This window comes from Anguilla rostrata, chromosome 14 (assembly GCF_018555375.3).
Source record: "Anguilla rostrata isolate EN2019 chromosome 14, ASM1855537v3, whole genome shotgun sequence".
In the NCBI taxonomy this organism is placed as follows: Eukaryota; Metazoa; Chordata; class Actinopteri; order Anguilliformes; family Anguillidae; genus Anguilla; species Anguilla rostrata.
The window spans coordinates 29855928-29871829 of NC_057946.1; the positions used below are offsets into that span (position 1 = coordinate 29855928).

The 15902-nt window shown below is 42.5% G+C and overlaps 1 protein-coding gene across 1 annotated transcript; it reads left to right on the forward strand.

The window, feature by feature from the left end:
* The first annotated feature begins 1450 nt into the window (after positions 1–1450).
* Positions 1451–15564, forward strand: gpr107 (G protein-coupled receptor 107). Its single transcript, XM_064307777.1, has 18 exons — positions 1451–1610; positions 2530–2652; positions 2906–2956; positions 3046–3134; positions 3762–3925; positions 4196–4227; positions 5461–5520; positions 6022–6132; positions 7425–7558; positions 8141–8216; positions 9791–9864; positions 10483–10600; positions 10708–10838; positions 11367–11410; positions 11980–12029; positions 12375–12458; positions 12871–12995; positions 14011–15564. Exons 1-18 carry the CDS (start codon positions 1515–1517, stop codon positions 14099–14101), a joined length of 1653 nt encoding a protein of 550 aa, XP_064163847.1. The 5' UTR covers positions 1451–1514; the 3' UTR covers positions 14102–15564.
* The last annotated feature ends 338 nt before the right edge of the window (positions 15565–15902 follow it).

Sequence of the window (15902 nt, forward strand, 5' to 3'; positions counted from 1 at the left end):
TAAAAGCACTATATAAATGCAGTCCATTTACATGTGGCTTGAGTCACTCAAACATTTAAAATTTTGTTAGAGGATACTTTAACTGATCATGGCCAGGAACCTCTGACTGGATTTTTGAGTGACTGCAATGCCGAATCAAGTAAATAGTGAAGTTAAATTATTAAATGTAATTTGGAGAACAACAAACATTAACCAAGGCCTTTTGAGAGTTTTTTATTTTTTTATTTTTCTGCCACACAGTGGCCTCAAAGTGCAAGAATTATCTTCATGCAATACAGGGACATCTATTAGATGCAAATTCAAATAATTGAAAACAGGAGCTGTAATTATTTCCCCCAAGGTAATGGTTTAGTCCCTAACAGAGCAAAATATTTTAATGTTGGTTAATGGTTTAGTTATCTTTATTTTGCCATTATGATTTGTACTTTACCTGGAGTTTTTAATAGCCTTGAATAGCCTTTGAAATATTTATTCAATGAGCTTTCCAGATAAAGGTCTCAAATTCTGGCCACTCATTACACAGTATAGAGACAAAGCATAGCATCAATAGACTAGGCCCAAAGGTACAAAGGTCTTATAGACCTCACCCTGTCTGACATGTTTGCCCTTGGAAATGGAATAATAGGAAAGTGTACTGAAACAAAAATATATAAACAAGAGACAAAAGTTACAATAATTGCTGTTTTCCAATATTCCAATATATTTAGTTAAAAAGTACACTCCACTCAAATATACTTTATATATATTGTATAAAGTCCAAATATTATGATACAGTTCAGACAAAACTAATTTAAACTTATAAATAATAAACCCAATACAAACCAAAGTTCATAATGTTTGTCTGTCAGAGATTTGAGAGATTTTTTTGTGGTTTCTTATAAGCAGTATACAACAACACACAGAGAATAAACGTCAAAAGAACAGACTAACTGCAAGCAACAGTATCACAGTAACTCCAACCTTAGAGCATCTCACCATCTCAACACAAAGGCAGAAGTATAGAGATCAAGCTCACTAAGCGTTAAGCACACTTGTCCATTTTTTGTCATTGACCATCCTCCTTATCTGTCAATGCCAGCCCCTCTTTCTGTTCAAGTATCACAAACCACAGAGTACAAATGTATAAAAAGAAAGATTTGACAAATGTATTGCAGACCACAGTGAAATAAATACATAAAAAATAAGATTCGACAGTTGATTTTAAATATGCTCTCAACATACTTCATATGGGGGAAGGTATAAAATAACATTTGCTGTAGATCTGCAAAAAATAAACACATTTCCTCAATCTGCATTGCATATCGATCGTTAATCGAGTTTCTACGTGGAAGTTCAGTTTTGCCTCATTCACTTTCTGGGGAGCTCCAATGTTTTGCCCTCATAGTACACACATGCGCAGTACATGCTTACTTCCGGTTCTTCACGCCTGTTCTCAGCTTAGGTTGGCTGGTCGTGCTTAGAGGGCGTGTTTTCCTGTTTTCTTGCGGAAGTCAGGCTGCGGTTATCGTTCAAACATGGCGACCGACAAAAGATGGTTATTTACGGGTGTTTTGGTCATTTTTATATTAATCACAGAAAGCCATTGCAGGCTACACCATCTCGAACTTAAGGTATGTAATTGACTAGCCTATTGATTAATTTTACAAAATGACCTTGTCGGCCTAACATCTTATCTGGTTTAGCCTGTGAGATATGATTTGGGAGATTTGCAGCTAACTCTTTAGCCAGTTTGATGGAGCTGCTTGCATCGTGGTTTCGCTTCGATAATTTTCTAGCTAACTAGATAGTTATAGATAAAAGCTTGATCTTATTATGTAACTTAATTGTTGTGTAACTAAATGTTCTAACCGTGTGACGCGTGTTTCTCTTAAAATAATTTAGTATGTCTATATGTGAGTCCTTGCCTTGCCAGTAATTTCCAATGAAGGTGACTTGCTAGTCAGCTAACGCTATCGATAGGTAATTTCGTTAGCTAGCTATTTGTAGTGATTTAAAACGCCAAGCATATTCTATTAGGATTCTATCAAATTATGAACTACCTTGTAAAATAACGATGTCACAAATTGCCATCCCTAGTAAAAGTAGTTTGAAATTGTATTGTAACGCATAACATTAGTTGGACAGTGAGGGTTCACAGGCGTTACCTAACGCGGTGTTGGCTTGACGCCGTAAATTAAGATGGTTAATTTATCTGGTGATCATAATAGCTGGTTATTAAACACTCCGGTTAATCTGGGATTTAGCTATGTATTGACAAATGCTAATCTGAGTTGCTAGTGCTGCAATCACAGGGCATGGGAACACATGCAGGGTAATTGAAAATGTGTTTTTTCTTTCCTGTCCAGAAGGGATTCATTTTCAGAATTCACATGCAACTGGCCAAGATACGCAGCATCCATTCAAAATAGCACAATAAAGAATTGCGCTGAAAAATGTTATCTTGCTAATGTAGCTATCTGGATATGCGGGATTGAGATGAGAGTTTTTCGTCAGCTAAATTGTTTTGTAACGTGTGGCCCTATCTCCCAGGACGACGTCCGACGGAAGGTGCATTTGAACACTTTCGGGTTCTACAAGGATGGTTACATGACTGTCAACATGAGCCGGCTGTCCCTGAGCGGAGACAGTCCTGAAAATATTGACGACTCTACGGTAAAATCAGTCCCGTGGTCGCTCACAAAAAGAATTGGAAATTGATTCTTGTTGGTCTTCCCTAGTTTATTTTCCTAGTCACTTAGACGCATTTTAGTCTATTTATATTGGCAGAAACATTATGGTTGTGAACTGTAAACGTTAAGTTTGCTGGCAGGTTTTTGCATTCACTGCATACAGTGTGTGTGATGTTTGTTTGTGTGGAAGGTGAATCCAAAGTTTTCTAAGATTCGATCTATTGCTTCTTTTAAAGATTGGGTTCAGTCTAGATAGGACCAGCAGCAATGGATTCTCTACGTTTTCGGTGAGTAATAATCTAACTAACTATTTAACCATCACCCCTGGGAATTGTATTCCACTTGTTGTGACTTAATAGGCGTGTCTGTCCCATAGGATGAAGATATTGACTACTGCATTCTAAAGAAGCTCCCCAGTAGTGACTTGGCTGTTGCCCTGCTGCTGATCGACTTCAATAAGAAAGTGTGAGTCTCATCAAAGCATGGGGCGGGGCCTACAGATTAACCATTTTAAAAAATTGATTTTGTTGAAGGAAGAGCTTGTCATTCCCACATATTCTGCACTCTGCTTCTGTATTAAGTCTGTCCTCTCGGCTTCATTAAGACAGGAAGTTTTGGGTGGTAATATCAGTTTCCAGCGCTGTCTTGCAGTACAGTGTGTCCATTGACACAGTATTGTCCTTCACCATGGCCCTTACTTACTTTTCAGAATGAATCATTGGTATGTTTTGTTTTCACTGATAGGGATACAGAACTTTCATGGTATTGAGCATCTTGTGGGTCTATAGGATATGTGCTGTAGCTCATTACTTTCTCTGAACCCATATGCTTGCATCTCAAGATCTGAAGACGCCTTATTTTTTGGGAACAACACTTATTGTAGCAGCAAGACCACACAAGGCATGTGCCAGCCACACGCCCCAGATTTACAGTTTGCTGTAGTGTATCATATTTGGCTACAAGAAGCAAATTAGTTTTACCTAGCTAAAACCAGTGTTTGTGATACTCGCTTTCAGTAAATGAAACTCTTCCCAGTTAAATAATGTGTTCCCTTTTGTGTGTGTGTATGTGTGCGTGCATGCGTGAATGCAGAGTGAGGATGAAGACCTCAGCTGAGGAGAACATTTTCCCCAACATTATTTCGGGCCTTGCCAAGCCCTCCCCGGAAACAGAGGGGAAGGATCTGGAGAAAGCGGTTGAGGCTGAACCAAAACCTGAAACCAAACCTGAACCCCAGCCCACAGTCAAAGCAGATGGTAAATGGTTGTTCCTTGTCCTGTTCCTTGACCTCTACACTAATTTTTGCAAAGGGGCAGGTATCAGTGGAGACATGCTGCATAAACAGCCTTATCTTTGTGTGAGTGCAGACACATCTGTGAAAGCAGACGCTCTTATCCGGAGTGACTTGTATGGCTTACGTTGTAATCTAAAGTTTCATGTGTCCGCTCTCAGTTCAGTGCTAAATGCAGCCCCTCTTTGATTTGATTTTTCAGTCCTAATACCTTTCTTTCGTTTCACAACTGCAGGTCAGAGTAAATCCAAACGAGACACTTCAGAGGTGAGCACCAGTATTTCTGTACCTGTATTTATAGTGCTGTAAAAAAAAAAAAAAAAGAGTTCCCTCTTCCTGATTTCCTCCATCGTCTCATATTTGTCACACTGACTATTTTCAGATCTTTGGACAAAATATTTCCCTATTAGACAAAGGGAAACTGAGTAAACGCAAAACACCTTTTTAAAATTTTGTGTCATGAAAAAAAGTTATCACTCCCATATCACTCCTGTGAAAAAGTAATTAGCCTCTTAATTACTCAAATAACCAATTAACCAAATTTAATTGATAATTATATTCAGCTGATTCGACATGACCAGGCTTGATTGCCGCCAGCCCTGTTGAATTTAAACCTCACTCTTTTTTAAAACCTTACCGTCTGAGTGACGTAGTCACCATAAAGTTTCTACAAGCACACTATGCCACAGTCAAACAAAATTCTGGAAGATATGAGAAAAAAAGCAATTTCTAAGGCTCTGGAACTCCACCAAACCACAGTGAGAGCCATTATCTCAAAATGGAGAACACTTGGATCAGTGGTGAATCTTCCCAGATTCACCTGCCAAAATTTCTTCAAGGGTGTAGCGCCAAAATGTCTAGGAAATCACGAAAGATCCCAGAAGAACATCCAAAGAACTGCAGGCCTCTCTTGCCTCAGCTAAAGCCAGTGTTCATGACTCCACAATAAGAAAGAATAGAAACAATATTAAAGTTTTGGCGTGGCCTTGTCAAAGTCCTGACGCAAACCTGATAGAGATGTTGTGACGGGGCCTGAAATGAGCAGTTCATGCTCAAAAACCCACCAGTTTGTCTGACGAAAAGCAGTTCTGCAAAGAAAAGTGGGATAAAATTCCTCCACAGCGATGTGAAAGACTGATAGGAATAATAGGATAGGAATTATAGGAAAAGTTTGGCTGCAGTTATTGCTGCTTAAGCTGGTGAAATTATTCATTCTAAGGGGGGATATTACGTTTTCACTTTGTTGATATGGGTGTTTGGTAACTTTTTTCATTAAATAAATGATCAATTTAAAAATGTCTTTTGTGTTTACACAGCTTCCTTTAGTTTAATGTTACATTTTGTCTAAAGATCTGAAACCATTCGGTGTGACAAATCTGCAATAATAGAGGAAATCAGGAAGGGGGCAAATACTTTTCATGGCACTGTTCATAACTATCTGTTTCCCACAGTCAGAGAGGCAGCATTGTTCATTCTTGTTTCTGTTTTTTTTCTTCACAGGCAAATAAGTCAGAGGTGTCTTATCCTCTGCAGCATAAGGATGGAGTCTACTCCTTCCAGGTGAGCTTCTGGGACTTTACATCTCTCCATGTTCACCAGTCAGCACTGTTTTATTATTATTATTATTATTATTATTATTATTATTATTATTATTAGTAAGTAGTAGCAGCAGTAGTGAATTCAGTAGTTCTAGCAATAGCACTAGTAGCAGTAGAAAGCGTGGTAGTACTTCGTGTTTGGTCGTATAATGCATTTCGTAGTGTTCAAAATGTTTTACAAGTAAAAAGAATATAACAAAATCATTATGAAAGTAAAACGTGTGATGAGGAAATGCATTATTGCAAAATACAAATAAAGGTATTTTATTTATTTTTTTATTATGCTTTTTTTGCAATTAAAAAGGTTGTAGGCGAGTGCAGGATTATAAAAATGATTGTGGCAGTGGTCAGGAGCGTGGATGGGCGGGTAAATCTGTCCCTGTGCTGGCCCAGGTCCGCAGGCTCAGAGCCCTGTCTCGGCTGACTGCCTCCCTCTTCCTGTCGCGCCCTTTCTCACCCGTAGTTTTACTTCAACGTCACCACGGACAACCAGCAGGGCCTCTACAACCTGTACTTCCACAACTGCTACAGCAAGGAGCCCCAGACCAACGGGATGCTCCGCTTCAGCATCGAGGTAAGATCCTGTCCAGCACTTCCTGTTTCACTTCCTGTATTGATGGTGGGGAGAGTGGTTTGGTCTGTCTCGAGTCTGAATCACCTGAGCACTGCCTAGAGAACTGCAGATACTCCTGAACTTGGTATGGAGTATGAAGGCTAATGACCTTAATGTACTCTGAGCCTGACCAGTACCGTCACGGATATGGTATATACTGCAATATTTTGAATAGGTGGACGCTTAAGAAAATATAGTGACTATATTTCACAGCATTGGGGGAAAATATATATATAGAGAGAGAGAGCGAGCAGTATATGCCAGCTGAAATAATTTGTACCTTTGCCCACTTGGGAAGTGGTGCAAAATCTTCTCTTATCTTAGTATTTTCAGTATATTCCAGAATATTCCGTTTCCACAACCATATGCTTGACAGTGCACGCAGCCATAATGTGCAAGTGTGGAGTAAACCAGCATGCACACTGGAACCGAGCCGCTGGCAGAAACCTCTGGGACCTGCAGCTCACAGCACAGCCGTGTCCTGCCTCATATGTTTCGCCCCTCTGGGGAAAGAAAGCTGTAGCCTATCGAGCAGTGCATTCTGGTTTGGCTGCCGTGATGTCAGAATGACCTGCCGGTGACGTTGTTGGACGTGCTGGTTTTTTTCTTGGTTTATTACCCCGGATTCCCCTGTTGACTGAGCGGTGGTCTGTACCTGAAAGCACTTGGCAGGTGTTTTCCACTAGCCCTGCTCCTGAGTTTGTCCAAAGTGCGTTTCTCAGAAAAATGCACCTGCGACTGCTTTGTTCTTGCCACTTAAATGCAGAAAGGCAGGCTTTATCTCATCTTTGTAGAGAGAAAATATTTCAAGTGGTTTCCTTGAGTGTTTTTTGCCGAAGGAAGCCTGATTCCGAGCACTGCCAAGGATTAGTCCAAAGGGAAGCAATAAACAGCCCTCTCTCTAAATGAGCTCAAACAACCCTCCAGCAGTCACTATTTATAGCAGATAAAAAGTAGATTAAATGTGGATATTTCAGACGGAGTGCACTATTTAATTAGCGGCACAATCATATCAAAGAAATCTGTTCCACTGTTGACCTAGGAGGTTGTAGAAATGCAAGGGGTGCCAATTTGGGATTGGAGTGTATTCCGCATTGAGAGAAAAGGGGGTAAATGATTAAAAAAATGTTAAAAATGAAGGCAGTAGTAGTGTGGTTGTAATGGCGCCTTTATGCAGAATTCGTCCTTCCTTCTCTATATTGAACTCTGCCGCCTCGCTCTCCCTCCTTTGGCCCCCTGTCCCCCGGTTTCAGATCAACATCGTGGAGAAGAACCCCGAGAGCTTCCTGTCCGCGGGGGAGATCCCGCTGCCCAAGCTGTACATCATCATGTCCGTCTTCTTCTTCCTCATCGGCACGCTCTGGGTGCACGTCCTCCGAACACACAGGTCAGCCCCAGGGCATTGTGGGCATTGAGTATTTCGATTTGTTTGTTTATTTTGGGGGTGAATTGAGAATACTGTATGAAATATGAAAAGGTGAATATGTCTTCCACTTAGTAATTATTTAAGGAAAAACTTTCCAAGCTTTACCCCAGAGTGCCAGTAGAGGGCAACAGATACACAGTCATTTGCACAGTACTCCTGCAGTAACTGTTAGTATAAAGAAAGATGGGAACAGTTTTTACTGTGAAAATTGAAAGAATGTATATTTTCCCTTTTTTGTGTATTCCTAGCTGTGCTATGCTATCAATCTTTTTATTTGTGAACCAATAAAAATCTGGGCCTTTTTTAAGTGAAATGTCATATTTAGGATCCTAATAATGTATGTAAAAAATGGTAATTAATTCATTAACATCACTGAATATTTAATGGCAGATATACTAATGGTTTTAGCACATAAACTTTTCGCTTTTGCATACTAAAACCTTAGCTAGCTTGTAATGTCTCAGGTGTGAGTTCTGGTACAGTGCCCCCTGCCTGTGCCATAAGGACATGATGTTGCTCTAATCTGTTCTCCCTCTTCCACAGAGCTGATGTGTATAAGATCCACTGGCTAATGGCAGCTCTTCCCTTCACCAAGTCTCTGTCGCTGGTGTTCCACGCTGTGAGTACAGTCACCTTCCTCTCCCTTAACCAGGCTGCCACGGTCTGTGAATACTGTAAGCAGTCCTCCTGCGGTCAGTTAATACTGTAACAGGCCCCCACGGTCAGTGAATACTGTAATGGGCGGTCAGTTAATACTGTAACAGGCCCCCACGGTCAGTGAATACTGCAATGGGCGGTCAGTTAATACTGTAACCAGGCCTCCTGCGGTCAGTAGATACTGTGACCAGGCCTCCCGTGGTCAGTTAATACTGTAACCAGGCCTCCCATGGTCAGTTAATACTGTAACCAGGCCTCTTGTCTACTTATGTTTTATTGGTGTCACATTTCAATAGTCTATTTAAATAAGCCGCTCTCATTTTGGCTATTAGCTATTATCTTCAGTTCCAGTTAATAAGGAATTAACAAACCTGTCGTAGTAAGGATGACATTAGAATAATCGGTAATTTTTTTGTGTGAAGTTTCCAAAAGATAGATTTCTTTTTCAGTGACCTTTTTCCGGTAGGATTTTGTTTCATTCCTTTTTTATTTCAAACACTTCATTTTTTTCCTGCTGTATTCTTTAGTAGTAGTAGTAATTTTTTTAATGAACAGAAAGTTGTGTTTCCATGTAGTGTTTACCATTCAGCATTACTTGTAATCATAAGGAGCTTGAAAAGAGTTAATGCCTTGTATGGTTGGCCCGTTGCCGTGCTGCCTGCCTGTCACGGCAACTGCCAATCAGAGAGTGGGAGGCCTAAGTGCGTTATCCTGTCGCTATGCATCTTTCATGTTGTAGGCGAAGTTAAATGGATAACGCAGTGGCTGTTTTGGGCTTCTTGAAGAGGGTCAGATTTTTCTGAGCTGCGTACAGTTTGTTCCCTGGGATCTGGGTCAAGCTCCACCTTTTTATACCTTTTTTTAGTGGGAGAATTCTATGCAAATCTGTGGCATGAAAGTCTTACGAAATCTTTTACGTTCTTCCTCCAGGTTTATAGATTCTAGAATCCCTTATTTTAAAAATGAAGGCATTTGAACTTTATTTACAATTATGGAGGTTTCTTGCCATATATACGGGCTTCCATAATTTTCTGAGCCTTGAAATCCAGCATATTACCACCCGTAGCACTGTTTATCCTGTGCGCCAGTCCCCTAATGGTATCACTGCCACACAGTAGTTTTTTTACGACTTATAAATCTAGCATAAAGTATCGACTGCAGCAGGTTCAATAATCTACAGTCCTTTTTTGTTTTTGAATTGAATTAAATTTTTACATAAATAAATAATAAGAAGAAATTTTTTTATTTTTAAGAAATTTGGCACCCAACGTTGGGCTGAATATTTCGACTTCTCGCCCTAATTTGGAGCGTCTAGTTATCTGCACCTGCAATCGAATGAGCCACCCAGTCCTTCCTAATAAAAACGCCTGGATCTTTCATAGTGACACAGGCGATCACTGTTGGAGCACAATATGGAGTAGTGCCATTATGTTCTCCACCTTGTTTTTTTCCCCTCAAATCTGATGTCATTCACCTGTCCTGTGTTGTAAAAGACAGGCAACGGGTGTGGACCAATGCACTGTTTCTGTTTTCCAGATTGACTACTACTACATATCCAATCAGGGCTTTCCAATAGAGGGCTGGGCCGTGGTGTATTACATCACCCATCTGTGAGTCCCGCCTCCCTGCATCGTGTGGCCTTCTGCTGTCACGAGCAGTACAGCCGAATCCCACTCGAGTGCAGGTGTCTCAAAGTCCGGTCCTGGAGGGCCGCAGAGTCTGCCGGTTTAACTCCAGTCCTGGAGGGCCACAGAGTCTGCCGGTTTAACTCCAGTCCTGGAGGGCCGCAGAGTCTGCAGGTTTAACTCCAGTCCTCGAGGGGCTGCAGAGTCTGCCGGTTTAACTCCAGTCCTGGAGGGCCGCAGTGTCTGCAGGTTTAACTCCAGTCCTGGAGGGCCGCAGTGTCTGCAGGTTTAACTCCAGTCCTGGAGGGCCGCAGAGTCTGCAGGTTTAACTCCAGTCCTGGAGGGCCACAGTGTCTGCAGGTTTAACTCCAGTCCTGGAGGGCCACAGTGTCTGCAGGTTTAACTCCAGTCCTAGAGGGCCGCAGAGTCTGCTTACTTTTTGTGGTTTTCTTTTAATCAGTGCACACCAGCGGACCCTGTGGTTCTTCAGGATCCAGGCTGGGAACCCCTGGTGCTAATATTTCTACTTAATCCAGAATAGACATGATGTTGTATATTTGTCAGAAATAGAACACGTATAATGGAAGGCATGTCTGTTTTCAGCCTGAAGGGGGCGCTGTTGTTCATCACCATCGCCCTGATTGGGACGGGGTGGGCCTTCGTCAAGCACATCCTGTCCGACAAGGACAAGAAGATCTTCATGATAGTCATCCCCCTGCAGGTGAGCCCGTCCGACTCGCTGAGTCTCCCTGTTGACCTTGTCTGTCGCCATGGGAACCGACGTGCCCTAACGACCCCCTGTGGCTCCACCCCCCCCTTCGTCTGCAGGTCCTGGCCAACGTGGCCTACATCATCATCGAGTCCACGGAGGAGGGCACCACGGAGTACGGGCTGTGGAAGGAGGTGCTGTTCCTGGTGGACCTGCTCTGCTGTGGAGCCATCCTGTTCCCTGTGGTCTGGTGCGTATATCTGTACTGCAGAATATATCAATATCACAGTGCTCATTATACATCTTCAGTCTACTTGTGCTGCAGTATTCAGTGTAGCATTAGATATAATACATCATCGTGTCTATGTTGTCATAAAACATTACAATGCAGTGTACATCTCTGGTATGTCTATACTGCAGTACATATCAGTTTATTACACGCAAGAATATCTAAGGATATATCTAAATGAAATTAAGGAATTGTCGTTTTTAATCTTAAAGTTTGTCAATGGTTCAAAGATGGTGTTTTCTGGAGATAAACTGCTTCATAAACTAACGAGAAGCTACAGTCCTGAATTTTTATTTTAATTTTGACTTAAACCTGAAATACGAAATCAACAAATATCACTATACAAATTCTGAACAAGTTAATCTGACCAGCAATGAATGGTGATCTTAAGGAATCACTATGAATACCGATATGGCGGTGAATAATGGAGGTAGCTGCAGCTCAGCATAGATCTGATCTGGGGACCGTCTGTCTCTGCTCCCCCTGCAGGTCCATCAGACACCTGCAGGAGGCCTCGGCTACCGATGGGAAAGGTAAGACCTGTCCTGCTCTGGTTTGGCCCGGTCTGCCGGTCATTCAGCTTATAATTCACAAAGAAACCAAATGTGGAGTTATCTACAGAGTTGTATATCGCTATTGACAACCGTGTATCCTCGGTAGAATTACATGCGTGAAGTAATGATTTGTCCTAATTAATCAAAGTGGTTGTTTATCCCCCCCCCCAATTCCCAATTTGGAATAGGTGTGAATGTCACTTCTCTAGCTTTGTTTCAGTCATTGGTGCCCTTGAACGAGGAGCCAGACCAGGGATGGGGGGGGACTGATGAACACACCCACCCGCACACACCCACCCACACACACACACACACACACACACACACACACCCAGCTATACAGCTTCTTATGTACAGGTCCTTCTAGTTTGACTCGTTCTCTGCACTAGGAGGAGTTATTCATTTTTTTTAAATTACCAGGTCCCACATTGTGGATGTAAAGGGTGTGGTTTTCCTTGGTGATTGAACACCTCTCAGAGGTTCATGTTTCTGCAGCTTGTATTAATGACTTCTGATCTTTGACCTTTTGACCCCTGTCCTTTTCCCAGCTGCCATTAACCTGGCCCAGCTCAAGCTCTTCAGGCACTATTATGTGATGGTATGAGCTCTCCTCCCTCTGCACACCCGTGCGCACACACACACACCCTCTCATGCACGCACACGTGCACACACCCACACACACACGCACACACACACAGGTATCCACACTCACATAGAGAACATCTCTGATTGCGGCTTGTTGCTATGTGCTTCATTGATTGCATTTCACCTCTCGCTGGATGTGGAGTCACACGGGGTTTAACGCAGTCACTGTAAATGAGAGGCCCAGCTGCATAATCCAGAGACCTGCATAAGTGAGATGATTGAGGGGAATGTGAGTGTGCTTAACCGGGTTGTGTTCCCTCTCTCTCCCCTCTTCTCTCTCTCTCTCTCTTTCTCTCAGATTGTGTGTTACATATATTTCACCCGCATTATTGCTATCCTGATAAAATTCATTGTTCCCTTCCAGTGGAAGTGGCTCTACCAGGTAAGAGGAAATTGTGAAAATTGTTGATGTCGATCGATTGATCGTGATGTTTTCAGCTCCTGGAGTAGTTTGTTGGTTGGTTGAGTGACTCGTTGACTGACTGATTGCTTGATTGGTGTGTTGATAAGAGACAGACATAGTTTTCTGATGTCTGGTTGGTGGCTGTGGTGTCCATTTAACTGTTTTAAGCTCCTGGATGTGTTTGATTGGTCGGTTTGTTGATTTATTGGTCAATTGGTGATGATGCATAAATACATTCAGTGTTTCCAGTTGCTGGATGAGTTTACTTGATTGGCTTTGAGTGCCTGATGTGTTGATTGGTTGTTTCATTACTTTGGTGAGTGCCTGATGTGTTGATTGGTTGTTTTCATCGCTTTGGTGAGCGCCTGATGTGTTGATTGGTCGTTTTCAGCTCTTGGATGAGTTGGCCACTCTCGCCTTCTTCTTCCTGACGGGGCACAAGTTCCGCCCCGCCTCCTACAACCCCTACCTGCTCCTGTCTGTGGAGGACGACGAGGACCTGGAGATGGAAGATGTGTAAGGGCCTGGGGGGGGGCGGAGTTACCTGCAGCGAACACCTGCACACGCCTGTCAATCAGTTCAGTCAGTCAGGTTCATTCTGTATGTAGCGCTCTTCACCAAGGTTCCCCAGAGTGCCAAACAGTTAAAAACACATCTACAGAGTACAGGAGCACGGTGCAGTTCAGCCAGTCAGAGAGAATACCAACCGCAGAACGTAAAAGCTCTTCTGTTCTGATCCGGAGGCACCATGTGACCGTCCCACCTGTTGCAGGTGAACAGTCTCAGACGGGTTTAAAGTTTGCTATAAATTTAGTTAGTTTTTCATTTCAAAATGCTATGTGGGCGCAGAGTACACACCAGTGAGTAAGTTGTGAAGATTGGACGTTTTTCACGGAACAAAATTCTGTAACATTTAATATTTACGGCATTTCTCTTTACACATATAATTAAGTGGGAGGAGACATTATATATATATTTTTTGCCTCCATCTTTCTTCCTGTTTTTCTCTTTCCCTCTTAGCCTCTCTCCCTCTCTTTTCCCCTCTCCCTCCCATGTTGTTCATTTTCTTTCTCTTTCTCACTCCCTCTGTTCTCTCTCTTCCTCCTTTCGCAGTTGCCATCTTTAGTCTCAGTTCTTCCATAAATAACCTGTTACTGACACTGTTCTTGTTGTCACCCCCACCCCCCCATTTTGACAGGCAGAATGAGGCTGTCTCTTTATCCACTGGTTACCTAGCTGCACTTCCCTCAGATTACCTTATTCACATTCATCACTGTGCCATTCTGGTTCATTTGGATATTTTTTTTCGGTGGTGGGAACTACTCCTTTTAAATTGCCAGGTCATGTGTGACACGCTCGTGGGCACACACGCACGCACACACACACACAAATGGGCATAAACACACATTCAGTCATTCCTGCATGCACACGCTCTCGTACAAACACGCACAGCCACAGGAACAGTTGACGTACTCATCGTTTGCTAATTGTGTTTGGGCTGACCACTGCTCCCTCTGCCCTTGTTTCCCAGGGTGACCACGTCATTGGGTGTGACCGAGGGAGTGAAGAAGGTGAAGAAGATTTCAAACGGGCCTTCAGAGGAGAGGGAGACCGTGGCGTGAGGGGGAGGGAAGGAGGGGACACCTCAGGACTGAACCTCAATGGCCATTAAGATTTTTTTGGCCTTTTTTTTTTTTGGAACTCGATGGGATCTTCACATCAGCTGAGACTCGCAGTGCAGACCCCTTATCCAGTACTAACCCCCCACCCATAGCCCCCGCCCTGCCCTCACACACACACACACACACACACACACACATGAACACACACAAACACACACACACACACACACACACTCAAGCATCGCCCCAGAAGAAGGAAGCATGCAGTCATACACATGATGTCTGTATCGCTGCATACATGTAAACAAGTACCTCTGCTGTATACAACGTTGTCTGTCTTCAAAGGGATTGGGATTTTTTCCCCTCTGTTTTCTTCCTTAATTTATCCGAACGCTTGGTTTTTAGAAGAAAAGTTACATTGGACTGGATTTATGTTTTTATTTATTTTCTTTTAACATTTTTATAATATATTTCAGATTCTCTCCGGATTGGTTAACCTCCATGCCTCTCTCTCCTATCACCAGATATACTCCAGTAACCATAAGAACCCAATGTGTGCACTTTATTTTTCAGCACCGGTATTGCTGCCGATACTTCGTCTAAAAGCATATTCAACTTTGTACGTGAAAAAGTGGTTCATGCACACCGCTGCACTGGAGGCTGGGGCAGACTTCGCTAACTTGTTTTTTGTTTTTTTTGTTTTTGGGTTTGCTTTTATAACTTAGCCGATTAGTACCGTTTGTGTTATTTCAGAGGAAAGGTGAGACTTTCGTTAGCTCGCGCTAGTTACTCTCTGTGGTTGAGAGCCGTTACTGAGGCTAACACCGGAGCACTGACGTTTACTGGAACCAGACACTGCAGCATTTCAGGGATACAGCCATCTTCACTCAAACTCTAAAGTGTGCTGGTACTAACGGCTACATGTTATAAGGGCATTTCGATAGCAATGTGAATATAAATGAGCCTGCTGACAAACATACAGCAATTCAAACGCTCCATTGATTTGAGTACTATGGGGTTTTCTGGTCAGGCATTCCGTCAGGTGAAACCGTTGATTTGCGTCATGGGAGCGATGACCGTGAGCAGGTGCCCTCTTGTGGCAGGCCGAGATATTGCAAACTTTAGATTGCACAGTAAATGCATGTGACAGTGCAAAACAAAATCATAATAATTTCTATCTAACCAAAATGAGAGCATTAACCAGGGTATTCTGCCTGTCTCTGGTGTGGAATTTCCTGTGTTTAGTGTCCTCGATGTACATGTTTTTTTTTTTTTAATCTAACCTTTATTTGCTTATTTTTCTTTAGGTTTTTTAAATGGTTTGCATTTGTAAATAACAGTGCTTTTGGTTTTTTTTTTTTTGATTTAATAAAACAATGTGACAAACATTGAAATGTGTAAATTGTAAAGCGATGAGCCGTGATCTTGTGAATGTTTGGACTTCATAAATAAGACTTGTGGAATCCTCCGTAGCAGAAGTCAGTGATTCATCGATTGATGAGGTGTGTCTGAGATGAATGGGGGCAGAGTTATTTCTTCACCCTATTTTTGCTTAATGGGAACACAAGGGGATTCTGGGTGGGTCATCCTTATGAGGCAGTGTTCTAGAACATGGACGGGTTTGAAATTTGCACTGGGGCCGGCAGCCCCGTGGGGTTGATAGGAGGGCTTCTTTTGGCCGGGATGGCAGCTTGCTCACTAGCGACCCCCGCTGGTCATTTGGGCTGCAGTTTTACCTGCTGCAGTGGAGCGTGCATGCTTGTCTGTGCTTCGAAAGTGTTAGCAGATATTGCTGCAACAG